Raw genomic sequence first — 16,692 nt, 5'->3', positions numbered from 1 at the left:
TGATCATTTCTGATTTGTATGAGCGTGCCTGAATGTCAGTCACAAATCTATCTTTTAATCTTAAACCAACTATCGTCATAAAACTTGGCAGATGATCCACTGATGTTTATTTCTAACTGATTTCATTCACCTTTATTGTAATTATTACAAGTCAGCACAGGTCAGATATGATCTGCCATACGTCCGGCCGTCCTCTGCTGAGTCAGGCAGTGAGCGGACACCGACACCAGCCGCTGCTTAATAATTGAGGTGTTGACAGTAGCTTTGCTTAACGAGCTAATTGGAGGAGACAAACGGCAGGTTAACTGGTCTGAAATGACCAGTTAGCATCTTGTTTCATCTGTGGCCCTTTGGTGGTCAGCGCAAAAGCAGGAAGTTTATCATTGAAAGTAAGTCATATTCTTATTTGTGGCAAATGTAGCCTTATATTTTATTATAGTATTAATCAATAAGCTAAGGCACTAATGGTTAAACACAAGAAAAAAGACTCCGTCAACATACAAGTGAGAAAATCCAAACAAGTTTATTTACAAACACAATACCAGTATAAAGAAATGATCAAGAGTCAGTTAAGAAGCACTGTGTTATATATTACCTCCATTCAGGACACAGACCAGCTCCCTTCCTTTCCCATTCTTGATTCAAGGGTGTGTCTGTACAACAATTTAGAGGTCGAGCCAAAAGATTTTTGGTGTTCGTTTTTCTTGAACTCACATCTCTGGAGTCAAACGATGGAAAGAAAACGTTCAGCGCGTTTTTTTTAAAACCTCAGTAGCAATGATGTCCTCGACATAGAAAGGACAGCCGAGCATGAACAGAAGAGTGACAAAATATTCATTTACAGTCTCTTAAAACCTTTTGCAGTGTACAACATAAATAGTAAAAACTCGCACAGCTTTCCAGTGCTTTAAATGCAGACTGACTGTTCACAGTTGAAGGGGGAATGTGAAATAATACAGTGTAATAGAGGTGTCGTAGCACTTCATAAAAGGGCGGCAACTATCATCATTCTTTTATCTACGAGAACTGCATCCACTATTATACAATTAACTTCAACAAATCCACTTTCTGTTAAAATGTTCGTGTCTCCAGACGCACCGTGAACTTCAGTCGAGGCTTAAGTGTAAACATAGTTCAGTGATCATTGAAGCAGGCACACACAAAGCCAAGTATAGAGTAAAGTCATGCAGAGCATTACATGATTATGAGTGAAGTTTACAGGGAGTAAAACTTCGCTAAGTCCATTAGAATATAAGCTGTGGACTGCACATGGATTTCTATACCTCAGAGAGTCTTAAGTGTCCCTCGATTTAAGGACGCTCAAGAAACAAACTAAGACTTTAATGTATTTGGAGATAAGCAAAAACACATGGGTGCATTGCATATCGTATACAGGGGTTTGATATCTCATAAGGCAGCATGGCTTTAAGACATGAATGACAGCTGAGAGGCTGGATCGCTCAACAGAGCTACGGTACTTTACAAATTTGAACATCGGCCTTGAAGGGTTTTTTTCTTGAAGTGCAGTCGTTGTAAAATATTTGTCTGGCTTTTGTCTGAAACTTCCTCCTCACTGCTCCTCTCGTTTCACCAGAGAAAACTTCAAATGGGAGACGTCAGGCCCGTGAAAACAGGCCGTTTTAATAGTGTTTTTTAAAATGTTCACCCAGGAAACAGATTACAAAAGTAAACAATTGGATGTTACAACTTTATCTTTTTTTCATCATTTTCTTTTTTTTAATATTAGCATAATACCAAGGTCCAGGTTTTGTTTTTAGAGAAACATTTAAAAGCTGCCAGACCCACAGAGAGTCCGAGATAAAGACGGAGGAGAGAGGGGGGGATGAGTAAAAGACACCCACACCGCGGCCCATGACAGCGCAAATATCTGTGCAACGTTGAGTAGAAAACGACACCTCTGTACAGCTGAGCCACTAGAAAACTTCACAGAAACAACATCACTATGAAGACCACTTTTCACATTAAAAACAAGCATCCTACGGTTTCGTGAGTCAAGAGATAACCATAGTGATCTGATCGGCTGAATAAACAACATAAGGTTCACATCGAAAAGAGAAGTATGTTGGCAATTAAAGCAGGCTACCTTCAAACGTGTCGCTGAATAAGTGAGAGCAGAGAATCTGACGCTCTGAAGGCCGACTGTCTTTTTAAATAGGGAGGAAATGGTGAACCGCCTCGCTGACTGAAATAAAACACAACGTAAACAAACCAAAAATGTTGAGCTTGAGAGTGAGGGATCACGTGCACTGCCCCGTGTGTACGTGAATGATCCCACGAGTATGCATGTGGATGAAGTTGAAAATTTCATGGGGCATCGCGTGGAAGCCCGGCCGCGGCTTGACGTTGTCGTAGTAGTGGTGAGTGATGAAGATGCCGGAGGGGTTCATGGGAAACGCCCAGAAACCGTAGAGGTGGACTTCCTCGCACATCTCTAAGGCGGCAGTCACGAGCATCAGGCCGCTGCTGAGCCGCTTGGCGCGGACGCCCTGCACCGCCCAGAAACGCTGCACGTTGAGGAGGTACTGCGGGTGGAAGAAAAACACGCCTCTCTGGGAGTCGAAGTCGTCCAGCATGTACTTGACTCTGAAAGATACGTCGGTGTTGCGGGTGTTGTAGAAAGCGGGCAGCACCACCGACGAGTTCTCGTAATTCTGGAGGACTTCGTAAAATGGTCGCCGCCATTTCTCCAGCTTCTGAAACCTGTGACACGTGAAGAGGACAAAGCCAAAAGAGAAGAAGACGTAAGACAGACACAGGAGATATCGGACGTCTCGCTCTCACAGATGTTTACAGTACCTCTCGGTGATAATGCTCGGATTTATTGTCACCAGATCTGTTTTGGTGCCGACATCAGCTGCGTACTTTTCATTAATGGGTGGTATGTTGCACCTGCAAAAAAAGGAAAAGTCCACTGTTGAAGGCGTTCAACTGAAATGACTTGAAACACGTCAAAATAATAATTGGGAAGAGCTTTTTCTTTTAGTGCCTTGCAGTTAAATTCGCTGCCATTTTCATTTAATAAGCGCTTGGTAGAATAATATCTGATCAAAATCTTAATTGTGAGCAAAATGAATTGTGGTTATCTTCGTGCACTGAAGGATTATATTCTGTATACCTAAACACAAAATCTGCCGAGTCAATTTCCTTTCCACATTTGCTGTTCTTGATGATGCCGCCATTTCCAATGACAGCACATTTCTTGTACTGTGATTTGGAATATGGCATATCCTGGATGAAGAAGACACATTTCGTTAAATTCACACAGACAGCACTGAGCGTCGAGGGCTCTCGTAACCAGACAGATCTCGTCGTAAGGTTCAGCAGCATGAAAACAATGCTAGATTGAGAAGACGCAGCGACCCGCTCGCAAAAAACAGGCGTTGAACTCACATCTGGGAACATTTTGTAGACCTCAGTGGTGATGGGAAGGATACCACTGGTGTCCACCTCGTACCTCAGCTTGGTCCCTGCAGGAGTGTTCCTCTTGGTGGTGAACAGAAAGGAGGGAGCGTTACAGCATCGAGACAGAGACATCCTTCAGGAGGACACCGAGGAGAGGATGGAGTTAGTTAGAAATATTGCATCCAGTAAAGAAACATTTTTATTTTTTCATTTTGTTTAACCTGCCATCCCTCTTCTTATCCCCTGGTGGGAGAGGGAGTGCAGGCAGAGGCAGAGGGGTTGTTTAATTGAATGTTAGTCAAGTCTGCCTGACTCATTGATCCTTTATCTGACTGAGGGTTTGTGCATGCCTCTGAAACATCAGCAGCCTACCTCTGCTGTGTAGTGATCAATTCATGGCGCTGACTGTGGTGCTGAAGTAGCAGACCTATTTGTTATTGTGCCCTTTCTCTCTCTGTTTTTGGATTCATAACATTCTCCAAATTATATACTATAAATACTCAATTATATACTACATTATAGCCTATCTACTCTAGAGAGTAGTGTCACCTTCGTACTCAGAGTGGCAAGCGGCAACCTGTAGTCAGCAAAGAGCAAAGTGGATTTATCTTCACTCCTATTAATCCACCCGACTGCAGCAAGATCTGCATAGGTGACAGCCACTGACAGGCGTTTCTGTATTGTAATGTGGACTGCCGACTGGAGCTGGAGGGGAAATGTATTTTACTTCATGGACGTAAGGGGAAACGAGAAGAGAGAGAACCGGAGTGTCTGGTGAGTGCTGAGTTCAGTGACTGACCGAACACACAGACACACACACCCTCGGCGCTTGCTGTTGCGACGGGATACCAAATGAACGCACCGTCACCTGGAGTAAACCTGTTTTCATAACCCAACTTAACTCATCTTTTCTAGTAGTTTTCAGACATTTTGATGCAGAGTACTTACGTATTATACCTTTAAAAGCACCAAAAATGCAACAACGAAAAAAAAAAGATTCATGTTCAGTGTGCAATCTGAGTGGTGATGAAGTCACGTTTGAGACACAAGAAATCTAGATGTGCATTTCTTCTGCTGAGACTGAGTAATGCTTACTTGAAGTTGCTCGTCTCTTCCTTGTTCTGCTCCCATCTGCACACTTGCAGGTTTCGCCACCTCTCAAACAGCTCTGAGGTTTTCACCCTGGCAGACAGGCAGAGAGACTTGTGGAATGAGGAAGGATACCCTTGGCCATGTTTTTTCCGATTAACCATGTCTCTACATGGAAAGTAAATTGAAGAAACGTCATAAAAACAACAACACAGAACTGTAGTGGTTCATCTGTGATGGCTCTACTGACGCCGCTGGATCTAGACTCGTTAATGCAAAGGCAGAGGCTTCATCGAGCACGTCTGCAAATAGCTGTCCTTGAACTGACATTTCCTTCGAGATCATTGGAGGATGTGATTTGCTTTGGGAGGCAGGGTGGCACCATTACTCGTCTGTCTGTTTGGCAGTGTGACAGCAGTCGCTCTCTGCCTCATCCAGAGTGGCTCGCGGCCGTTCGTCAAGCTCCAAGAATGCTTTCAACATTAGGAGTTTGGCAGCCTGAGGGTCACGCACAAAAGGTCACTGGACAATGTTCACAATCATGCGAGAAGAAATGCACTGCTCGAATTGCCATCAGCATAATTGGCTCATTGAGGGGTGTAAAAATCTGGCCAATAATGTGCTGCATTATGTGTAGTTAAAAGTTGAGAGTAACAGCTTTCAGCTGTAAAAGAAGTTTTTGTGGCAAGATTTAAGCATCGTTCTCTCCCACAGTTTTACTTTTGGAGCCTGTATTGTGAAGATTTGCAGCGGGCAGTTAGCTGTTTCCTGTCATCACAACACCACCATACTAACTGTTTAATAAACTGAATGGGTTTTTAAAGCATACAAAATACTTTATACCATCAATCCTATATTGACACTACACACTTCTTTGTCACAGTGTTAGCAGCGTGGCTTTTGCGATGGCATTGGTGGTCAGCTTGACGACTACTGGATTAAGTGCTATTAAATCTTGTATAGACATTCATGTTCCCCAGAGGAAGAAGCACTTCGGGGATCCCCTGACTTTTTTTCGCTAGTATCATTTGTGGTTTTGAGTAAAATCTAAAATCTAAAAACAATTAGCTTGGTAGCAACGACATTCATGTTCCCATTAGGATGAACTATAATGACTTTTCATCTATACCTCCCAAACTAACGACATTCTCATCGGCCTCAGCTAATTAGACGTGGAAGATCTGGGTATTTTATACCTGTGAGGTTGAGCTTTTTGGGCTTCATGTGCCACTGAGCAGCTTTCATAGGAATGAATGGTGCTCCGCCTCCGACACTGGATCCAGATTTAGATCCAGGATGCTGACGTTAGCATGTAGCTCGAAACAATGCTGTGCTAGCATGGCTGTACACTCTTATCCTCGCTGTATTTTCTCCTCTAGTCCCTTTTTTGGTGTTTCGCAGCCTCATAATGAACTCACCTGACTGGTGCTTGAGGATCACCTTGGGGTGGGTAGGGGGAAAGGATGTTACTCTACATAACGTTTGTTTGACGACAAGTCACGTCATTATGATCACTCACATTGTCAGGACTTTGACGTCCATAATCTCCTGTCTGAGCTCCCTGCATGCAGTGGAGTTGTATTCAAAGGGGCCATCATAGTTTTCCAGATACCTGGAGGGATAGACACAGTCATCCTCTGCCTAAAGCTCCCCACACACAAGAAGAATCAACAGAATCAACAATAAAAAAACTGTGGATAAAATGCAATAAATAAAACAGTGTGTAAAAGGAAAATATCTTATATTTACTACAAAATGTCTTGGTCTGACTTTATGAAGTAACAGAATATCAGTATAGCAGTGTGGGATGACAAATGACAGAAGTGATGAAACTGATTTGAGGCGTCACAGACTGGATAGTAACTGCTTACTGGACACTTGCACCAGATTCTAGTACATCTTAGTCTAAACCAATGTGATACACTAACCTAAGAGAAATAATACCTCTCATTTTTTTTACTTTTTTAATTGGTTATGATGAGAGTTATGTGATTAACATGTAAATATGCTATGTATTAATTTGGAAGATAAATAGAAATCAGTCTGTTTATTAAAAAGGTGGATTATGTGGCTATAGCAGGTTAGCATCTGGAGGGTTACTATTGTGTGAGGCAGTATATTATTAATATTTACATTTATATAATTAGCTGCATTAATGTCTTAATGCACGTCAGTTGTGCTGGCTGACGTGACGGGACATTTTGATTTCTTGATAGTTTGATCTGATTCTACATCGTGCGCATTAAACACACACACAGATGTTCATGCAAACAGGTAATAATAACATGGAGGCAATAACCAATCAATATTTTGATCAAGAGCTAAAGATTCATATTACACATATAAAACAATCATTACACTGAAATGGCAACATTAACCAAAAGCACACAAAAATAATGTCTTCAGTATGGTGGTGTGACTGTGTTCTGGTGGATTTGACAAAATGGTTCTGCAGAGGAAGTGGAAAGGGTTCATACTTGTGGTAAAGTTCATATCAAGGTGCCAATAAGTTGCCATTTGTCTGTGCACTGATGCCTCATTTCTTGCAGCAAAACATTTGTATTTACATGCAGTCAGCGTGCAGTCTGGACAAGATGTGTGTGTGAGTTTATGTTTTGGGATTGGGGGGGTGGTTGTGATTGAGGTTTCTATGTTAAACGGGTCTTTTAATTATGTCGGGCAGGTGTGGTTTAGTTTGATCATTAGGTTAGATGTTTCAGGAATAACTTAAGAAATGTTGAGTTACTTTCTTATTGTGTGTTAAAGTCAGACTTTAACCTTTGAAGGAAGAAATAGTATTTTGTTCCCTCTTACTAATGAATTATTGGATTCATACTGTGAGAAATAAAACACACCCTTACTCATTTCACTCACTACATGCAATCAGGATTTTTGTTGCATAGCTTCACGTGGTCTGGTGTAAGACCAGCAGCTAATGTTAGAAAACTTTAGATAGCTGTTGTCTATCTGACATGTCTCCTTACTTTATGACTGTTTTTGTAACTGTGGTATATTTGGCATGTCACAAATAAACATGATGATGCGTTTAAAGGCTGTGGACTCCCGGGGTTTTCACCGACTAGTCGACTACTATAGCCGCTAGTCGACACTGTAGGTAGCAGTCAACTAGGCGCTGACGTGCAAGCTTAAGGCTCCAGCTGAAGCAGGCTCGATATTCGTATGTATGTAAGTGTTGGATGTGGGTTAGGTTAAGAGTTTGGCTGCCATTTTGGTGAGTCAAGTTTCTGTTGTTATTGCATCAGCTTAAAAAAACACAAAAAAACAATGTTGTTCATTGTCACAGTGTTTGGCTGATCTTTCCAAACATAGACATAAGGTGCCAAGATATGCAGCGCGAGGCCATATGTTCTCGTCCGTCGCCATGGCAACCAAGCTGCCATCTGATACCTGTGCCCCGTGAGGCCGCATCTCTTTAGTAACAACAGATTATTTTGTTCCTCTTTTGTTCAGAATAACCAAATGGCTGTTTATTTTCTTGTTATGTCCCTAAAATGTGATCCTACACAGTATGTCGTCACGAGCTCTCTGCATTATAAAGCACAGTTCTCGTTGTTCACTGGGACACGTCCCTCTGCGTCTTTCTTACATAACGACTAGTCGACTGCTAGAATGAAAAACTTGGCAACTAGTTAAATTTGTAGTCTGAAATCCCGGGTAGACTCAAGACAATCTTGGAAAATGAAGGCAAATCCAATGCGCCATTATTTTGTAAATACCACTTGTGGCCACGGAGGCAGCAAAGGTTACAAAATAAGTACGACACATTCGACTAATTACTGAAAAAAGAGCTTCAAAATACGACTTTAAAATAGTCTTGAACTGTTTTCTACTCACATGCAAATACAACATCGTTTCAAGATGCTGCTTGTTTTTGCTGCACGATCATGAGGCACTAAACAGGCACTCAAATGTGAGAAATGCACATTAAGTTTTTACACCAGCCAAATTTCTATGCCAATAGTCTCGCCCCAGAGGGTTCCTCTCTTTGAACCTGATCAATAGTTTTCCTTTTAGGGTTTGGGCAGAGGGCCACAGAACTGACATTCTTTCTAGTTAGATTTAATTAAACAGGTTTTATATAAATCCATACAGCAAATTTAGCTTCTCTATTTAACTTTTATTAATATCAGCTATGTCTAGTTTTAAAATATACCCCATTTGAGGTGCATCCGAGTCTTGGGAAGCTCTAAATGTTTAGTGTATTTTTAAAATGTACTCATAATAATGTTTGAGGGAAGGTCGGGGGATTTAATTTGCTTTTTGGTATTTGTTTGAATGAATGCTGTCACATCAGATAGATAGGATGTAGTGTGGTATTTTTGGAAGATGGATAATATTGCAGCATATTACCTGTGGCTGTGGAGGTAAATGAGGTGAGTTAAAAATAATCATAATCATAATAATAATAATAGTAATAATAGTAATAAAGGAACACAACGAGCAATACGATGGAGGGATGCATTAAAGGAACAAGATGCTGGGATGAAATCGTACAAATAAGGAACAATGAAACTGGTTGTCTACATCCACCTGATGATGCAGTGTATTTCTGAGGTTTTATATATCGTTGACACTTTGAATGGGGCTGTTCATGCTTGTTTTAGCTAAGATGATGAAACCTTTGCAAGTGTTCTCTGTTCAGTTCTAAAAGCAAGACAGTAATTCGCTTAACGAGATGAATTTCATCCCGTGTTTGGCGTCGTTAGTTTAGCAGTACAATGCTGGTTCAAAACCAATCGAGGCTAACCAGAGATACTGAAATCTACTGCTCAGTGCAATTAGGATTTGGAGCTCTGGGGAGGACAAAAATCTGGCACATTCCTGCCTTATTGTAACAAGGAGAGTAAAGTGGAAAAGGGGGTAAATCCAGGTCGCAGAGAGAGACAATGCAGATGTGAGAAGGGGAGATAGGGGGGAGCAGAGAGAAGTGTCCACACTATGTACATGGCATACACACAGAGCTGTGCAGAACACATGAGACACAGATTGAGGAGGACAAGGCATTTGGAGAAATGGGTGCTGGATGGGACACAGAGGAACGAGGAGAAGCCAGTACATCAACAGGAGACCGTGGTTCTACCAGCTTCTGAGGGAGAGGGGGAGGGGGATGGGGTTTGGAGATCTGGGGAGGGGTCGAGGTGAACGGGATCAGACAACATGCAAGAGCAAATCTGAAGTGCAACCACCACTGAAAAATTATGAGAGTTTATACCTTTCAAACTAATAAGAAAAAAAAAGGAAAAAAAAGAAAGAGGCATTCTTGGCTTTCTGTGAAAATACTTAAAATGCCTTCAAACTGGCCTACCTTTGAGGGCGTTTTTTTTTCTTCTTAATATCGGCTAGGCAGGGTGTGACTATTACGGAGATCTGTGAATCTGGCTGAAAATTCTGACGGAAACATCTGTCAACATGCAGACAGGTTAAGTTAGAGTTAAAATGCGTGATGGAGTCCTGTGACATCACCACCCCCTGCTAACTTCCTAAACCTGCAGATGCCAAAACAAGTAGTAGTAGTAGTAGTAGTAGAGAAGGAAAATGTAAAAATTGTGCTGTAGCTTGTGTTCTCACTAAAGCATCTGAGGAAAGCCTGGTGGGCGATATCAGCGGCCCAGTCCACACATGCAGGGCTGGGTCGTCAAACTATGATGGAAAACTTGTATTCTCTCTCTCTCTCTCTCTCACACACACACACACACACACTCTCTCTCTCTCTCTCTCTCTCTCTCACACACACACTCTTTCCTCAGAGGTGTTGTGCAGTCAGTCACGCTGGAAAGGTACCTTTTCCTTCCATTTCTGGCAGGCTTCAGAGATCCATCATCCGAGAAATTAACGGGACCGGTCCAATTTCCTGTCTCGTCCCCTTTGAGTCGGCTAAACTGTTGCGCACTAGCAAGAAAATGAGTCAGTTTATTTTGGATTTATTGTCCTTATTGTGCAGATGTCAAACACATACAACCAAGCCCCATGTGTTCACTCGCACAATTTTTGCACATTCACACACACATATGCAATAAGGCGGACCAGCTTTCTGGCTCAAGAAAAACAGTCAGAGTGTGACACCAAAGATGGTTGTATAAAATAATGATAATTTGATTTTCCTTTCTTGACATCATAAGTTTGAACGGTTAATTTATGCTCTGCTGGGCTGCTGCCACTGTCCTGAGTGTGATTCGACCACTTACACTCTCCAGCATTGGCCTGCAGGAGTGTTACACTTGTAATTCAATATATTAAAGTCACTGAGAGTTAAGGGAGGAACAATAATCCTTGCCAATGTTGCAGTGAATGTCAAATTAGTGAGGAAAGAGATGCCAACTCAAGTGTAGATAGGATAAAATAGCCAATTTGGACTGTGTTTATAGCCAGATGAGACAGTTAAAAGGTGTTTAAACCAGCTTTCTAATCTTGTTTAGTTCCTCTGGAGGAGCTCAGTCCGGTCTGAGTAATTAATCCAAGTGATGCCATCGGGGGTTATCGACAAATTAGTAACAGAAACGTGTCTAATGAAAAGATGCTTTTGGCAGCATTGTTGGACATGTAGAGGTCAGAATATCTCGGCCTCTGCTACATCAGTTTTCACTTAAAGTAACGCATTGAATTTATCAGAGGAGGACATCTGGTGCAGGTGGCTTGTAGCCCTCGCATCGGGAGGATGCATTTGAGAGAGATCAGGGTAATCAGTATGCTCAGAGCCTGTTTACACGGACTACAAAGGGTCTTTTCTGGCCTCCGAACAAAGGAGAACTCAATATCAAGGCCTCGTACATATTTCATTGTGAATCTGGCAATATTATACATTTTTGCTGTCTTTGAGTCTTGGTATTCAACCAAATTCTGACATATTGCACCTTTAAATCTACGTAAATGTCTTTTTAAAGAGGCTCAGTATTTCCTGAAACAGGGGGACACTGCAGCCTACAGCAAACTTTACTCAAACTGGAGTAAATTTGCGTGTTTGTTGGGACTATTTCCAGCCTCAGATTTTGTGCGTTTGGGCAGAACGGTGTGTGTGGACTCATAATAAACATCACTGCAATGAAGGAACATGTCACTCAGCAGTGCCGTGGCTCATTTATGTATTTTTACAAAAATGAAGGTCTGCAGAACAGAAGAATAAGCTAAATCAAGAAACAATAGCAGACTTGTCTTACTTTTTTGAACAGCCTATTTAAATTCCATACATCCAAATATGAGTGGGTGTACAACTTTTCCTCTTACCAACTGATTATTATGCGAGTATTCATGTGTGACTCGTTCCTGTGAGTGCTGTGTGGGCGCTCTGCTAAATTCAGCAGGGAAACTGAACCCAAAAAGCCTTTTCTGGGTGCATTATGAGAGAGGGCATTCATCATCGGGGACTCGTGTCAATACTGAACTACACGCAGGCACATTTGGCTTCTCTGAGTGCTACTTCAACATGCCGATAACACTCTGCAAGCGACTGCAGAGCAGAAATCAGAGGGCTGTGTGTGCTCATAAGAGGGCAGCTGTCTGCTTATCAAACCAGCTTGATTTCTAACTCGAATATCACGCAGAGATTACGCAAGACTGATATTCTCCAGTATCGTGGATAACGAAATGAAACCCTCATCAAACTCACGTGACTACTTCTGACTCGCAGATCAATCGACTGTCTTCATCCTCCTATTGACTCGGCTGTGAGCAGAAATCAGACAGCAATCTAAACAACAGACGACTTAATGTGCACTGATTCTGCCCTTGAGCAATGTTAATGGGACTCGGAAGCGGGAACGACTTCACTATTGCATTATGTGAGTTTGGTTTTCAGAGTAGGGCCAGGCAAATTGACTGAGAAGAAAACCAGGAGCAGCTCCTGTAACCACTAAAGGCTCCTTTAGATTGTCCTGATCAGAACAGGAAGTGTAATGCTGTTATGTATGAAAACAGTGTTTCATGTCTCCTCAACCCAATTACAGGAATAAATGTTGGTAATGCACGTTTCTTCAAACCACAGATATGTTGAAACTTTCCATTTCTTTGGGTTCAGTTTTCAATTTTAACTTGAGACAGTGTTGTGCTTCCGGTCTGGTTAGACTTAGGCACAAACACCACTTGGTTTTTGGTTTGGAGAAACGCCATGTTTTGGCTTAACGCAATTTCTTTGGTTGCCACATGCACAGCTGGAGATGTCCCAAGGTCTCGATAAAAACATCTAGGTTTTGTCACCACAAACATGGCTGGAAATTTGTCCGGAGGTCTCCTTAAAAATCTCCTGTGGTTTCACACTTACTAATGTTGAAACGCAGTCTTGAACCGTGGTCACTGGCTTCTCGCCTGTAGCTCAGGTCAGGTCGTAAACATGTAACGTAAACGACTGATGATATGACACGTTTTATAGGAATGTCAGTTTTGTGTACAAATGTGAAGGCATCACGTTAACTGCCAACATTTTATCCTGCAGAATGGACCGTGTTTCCTCTCTACCTCGCTTCCTTTTAACGGGGACTCACTCCTGTAAAGTGCAGTGGCTTATAAATGATTAATTAGCGGTTCGATGCGCTGCTGCGCGCTAGAATCCATCTATCCGCGTACAGCTCGGTCAATTGCATGCTGAGACTGAAAAAAAAAAACCTCTCATAAAGCTGCTCAGAATAGGGGAGATGCAACCCAAATACATAATGCATCAAGAAAGGCTCAGAAATGGAGTCACGTGTAGGAAAGTGCTGGATTAATTGATGAATCTATGTGTTGATCTGCAGAGTATTTAAAGGTTTCTGATTTTCTGATGGAGTTTCGTGACTTTATCACCTTGACCACTCTTAAACTGCGATCAGCATTCTTACCTATTTTTCATGTTTTATAGATTTAACAGGTTACCAGGGAAGATGATGATTATCTGCAGCCAAATGCTCGTTTTCAGAACTCTCTCCATCCCGCATGGGGCGTTTCCTGCTGCTCTTCCTCGCCGAGAGTATTTTTAGGTATCGCCCCCCTCGAGTCCTCCTTTACAGAAGGATGTCACTCAGTGTGATTACATAATAAGCTTCCCTCTTCAATCTGCCATTTTACAATCCCTCATCCTCCCACAACTTCGTTCTAATGTTAGTGAAGGCGGATTGATGTGACACCGTAATGTGAGTGCAGGGGAAACTCGACAGCCAGATTCATCAGCAGTGTTCATGAGTTAGTTTGACTGTAACGGCCGTCCTCGTACATTCAGAGGAGAGCCCTTTGGCCTTTGGCGATCCGGGATGGACCTGTGCACAAAGCCAGTTGGTGTAAGATTGATCCAAGCACCCAAATGTCTCCTCTGCTGCCGTGTTAGCCTAGACGCTGCTGGTATTTTTTTTGTTTTTCCTGTGCTTCTGCTTGAAAAACATCCTGCCAGCATCTCCTCATGCTTGGCTTTGGTTTTGGTGGGGGGGGGGGGGGGAAGAGGCTGGGTGTGGTCGGACCCATGTGGACAACGAGTCCTGACTGTTTATGCTTGGAGAGGCATCACAAGATGACGTCTTCTCCCTCTCTCTCTGCATCACACACACACACACGCATGCAAACATTTCCACACTCCCTCTCAGTCTCTCACTCTCGCCGTCTCCTTCCCCTCTCTCTCTCTCTCTCTCTCCCCCACTTGCACTGAGGTGTGTGTGCAGACAGACTGTAGCAAAATGGCTGCCGCCGAGCCCACTGGTTTCTGTTGTGCGGCTCATCTCCCACCCCCCTTCTCTCCTATAGGCTCCGAGCTCTGGGAGCATAGTGGCCTACGAGGGGAGAAAGGTGCGTGTGTCAGGTCTGAATTCATGCATCTCACCGCAGAGGTTGGGATGCCATGAATCCACATTGAGTACTGTCAGACCAGCCCAGCGGGGTGGCAGGGGAGGGGTTAGCTGTGGGGGGAGCTTTCAGACTGCAGCACATGTATGTTTTGCGTTGATGTAAACATATATGTGCTGTCCAGCAAAATATCTGGAGGTGGGGATAAAGTTTTCAGATTGTTCCTTTGGTTCGGAGTGAGAATCGGTGTGTCTTTGTGAGATTCTTTAAACCACCTTAAGATCAAACATCCCGGCTTCTCAGCATCTGCTCGTCTCACACTGAAATTTGTCTCGGATTGTAAAGGATTTAGAAGATAAATGGGTTAAAAGTGGACTCCAGTAGAGTCCACATCAGGGGGATTTAAAAAAAAAAAGGGCCTCAGTGTTGTTGCAGAGGTGTTATAAAACATGGCTCTGCAGTGGCCGTGTGTGCACCGAGTGCAGCCTGGTAGAAAATGACTTATTTAACAGGGGGTGGGGGGGGGACCAATAAGAAATACACATCATCTTTTCTCGTGTTGGTGTCTGTAATCATCATCAGCTCCAATAGCTTTCTGTTGCCTCTGTAAGATGTAGGCTACGACCAGTCAAGAAGGCTTGAAACGTAAAAAATCAAATAAAGATCTTTGGAAAAAGAAAGGGAAAACATTACCATACACAGCTGGAGCACTGTGTATGGTGTGAATGTGATGCTTCGTTTTCAGAAAATATCGAAAAAAATAAATCCAATGGAAACTGTTTTCTATGCCACTGGGAAAAAAAGATGGATGGTTAATTGCTATTGTTCTTTTCAGCCATTAAAAGCTTGTTTGCCCCCCCCACCCCTCCACATGCGTCCCCACATTGACTTCATCCAGACTACATGGAAAACAATTTATCAGTTTATCATTCATAAATTATCCTTCACCACTCATCAGTCATTGATTGGGAAACAAGAACCCCCCCTCACACAAAACCTCTATGAAGGCATGCTGTTTAAAGGCTGGGTGTTATCCTTACAGCTCTGTGATAAACAGCCAGGCCTGCGCTCTGATTGCCTCTCATTAATGACGATGGACAGAAATAACCGACACTTACCTCTTAATGTAGTTTTTCCCATACAGAATCTGTTGCAATAGTGTGACGAGTCCAAATGCGCAAATGAATATAAAACAAAGCGACCTATTGCCGAGTATGTCTTTCCCCGACGACGGGTCGGCGTATGCCATCCTTCGGCGCAGCATCCAGGGCTGACGGTGACACCCGGTTAGGTGTCTCTCTCCGCTGCATTCAGGACCAGGAGCGCCGCTGTCTCGTACCCTCTGGACAGGTCATTGTCCATCACCTCTCTAGGCTATTTTACTGCTCTCATGCCGCAGCATCATTGCTGTTGGATGAGGAGCATCGCAATTCAGCGCCGGTTGTGACCTCAATTGCAAACCACATCCAGTTCTGCCAAAATAATCCCTCTATTTTTGTTTTTTGTTGTTGTTGTTTTTTGCAAACGCGTAAAAACGCAAAACGTCCCGCAGGCAGAAGGAGGTGATCTGATTTCTATCGGGTACCGTGCGCTCTCGACGAGGTGCAGCCGCTCGATCGGATGCAAGCGATGCAGATTATCCAAAATAACGCGCTCAGAGGATGTTTTTTTTGCTTTTTAATCTAGAATTAATCCAGAATTGTTAAATCAGACAACAAATCGATTCGTTTTTCCTTCAAATTAGGCTACTGATGCGAGCTGCGACGGGAAACAACACCACACACACTCATCCTCCATGCTTCATCTGAAATCTGAGCAAAACTGCGTGACTGAAATGTAAAAGGAGGAGGAGGGTGCGCCTTTTCTCAGCCCGGCAGCCGGGGGCGCGCCGCGCTTCATTCAGATGCTCCTTACTCAGCCAAAAAACCCCAAGGTCAGGCTCTCCTTTACCAGCATGCACCTGCGCACACAACATATACCACACAGACCAACTCACCTGACCTCATAAGGCCGGTAAACACTAACCAGAGTCCGAGATTACATAATCTAAAATTAGGATGGATTTCATTGTGATTTCTGCACATGTGTTTCTGCAGGATCTCAGGCTGCTGCAGCTGTTTTTCTGTCTCAGTGTTTGCCTCAAAGCTTTTTATTCATTGGAGTTCATATTTTCTGCACTACATTTAAAAAAATACCTTATCTGATCTTCTGTCTAATGTATGGAAGCCCAATTCCACCAGTCAGAGAAAAGAAATAAGGTGAAAACTAACGTTGATGAAAAGACTATTGAAATGGTAAACAAGAACTATGAAATAAAAGTCACAATTATTAGATAAATAGTGGAAATTACAAGATAACAAGTTAGGATTCTGTGATAAAAGTGAACATTATGAGAGAAAAGGCAAAATTATTGGATGAAAA

The 16,692-nt window shown here is 42.8% G+C and overlaps 1 protein-coding gene across 4 annotated transcripts; it reads right to left on the bottom strand.

The window, feature by feature from the left end:
- Positions 1-504: 504 nt before the first annotated feature.
- On the bottom strand, positions 505-16,087 carry st8sia5 (ST8 alpha-N-acetyl-neuraminide alpha-2,8-sialyltransferase 5). 4 transcript variants are annotated; one of them, XM_084382290.1, is made up of 9 exons: positions 15,390-16,087; positions 10,315-10,422; positions 9,839-9,934; positions 6,032-6,124; positions 4,519-4,680; positions 3,412-3,556; positions 3,137-3,249; positions 2,818-2,910; positions 505-2,721 (listed from the first exon to the last, which is right to left on the bottom strand). In XM_084382290.1, exons 1-9 carry the CDS (start codon positions 15,533-15,535, stop codon positions 2,259-2,261), a joined length of 1,419 nt encoding a protein of 472 aa, XP_084238416.1. In that variant the 5' UTR covers positions 15,536-16,087; the 3' UTR covers positions 505-2,258. The 4 variants fall into 4 exon arrangements, with proteins under 4 accessions (XP_084238416.1, XP_084238417.1, XP_084238418.1 ...); XM_084382291.1 differs by having other exon boundaries at positions 4,519-4,605; XM_084382292.1 differs by lacking the exon at positions 9,839-9,934 and having other exon boundaries at positions 15,390-16,086.
- Positions 16,088-16,692: the final 605 nt, after the last annotated feature.

Source organism: Pagrus pagrus (genome assembly GCF_965226575.1).
Source record: "Pagrus pagrus genome assembly, chromosome: 19".
NCBI classification, from domain to species: Eukaryota; Metazoa; Chordata; class Actinopteri; order Spariformes; family Sparidae; genus Pagrus; species Pagrus pagrus.
Note: the sequence above shows the minus strand (reverse complement) of the source record. Positions and strands in the feature narration are given on the sequence as shown.

Bases quoted from the DNA above. Each gene is read 5' to 3' on its own strand.
- st8sia5 (XM_084382290.1), bottom strand. From the start codon at position 15,535: ATGCTGCGCCGAAGGATGGCATACGCCGACCCGTCGTCGGGGAAAGAC. The intron at 10,423-15,389 runs GTAAGTGTCGGT...TTTTCTTGCTAG, and splicing joins GGGAAAAACTACATTAAGAG to TGCGCAACAGTTTAGCCGAC. The intron at 2,911-3,136 runs GTATACAGAATA...CTTTTTTTGCAG, and splicing joins TCGGCAGATTTTGTGTTTAG to GTGCAACATACCACCCATTA.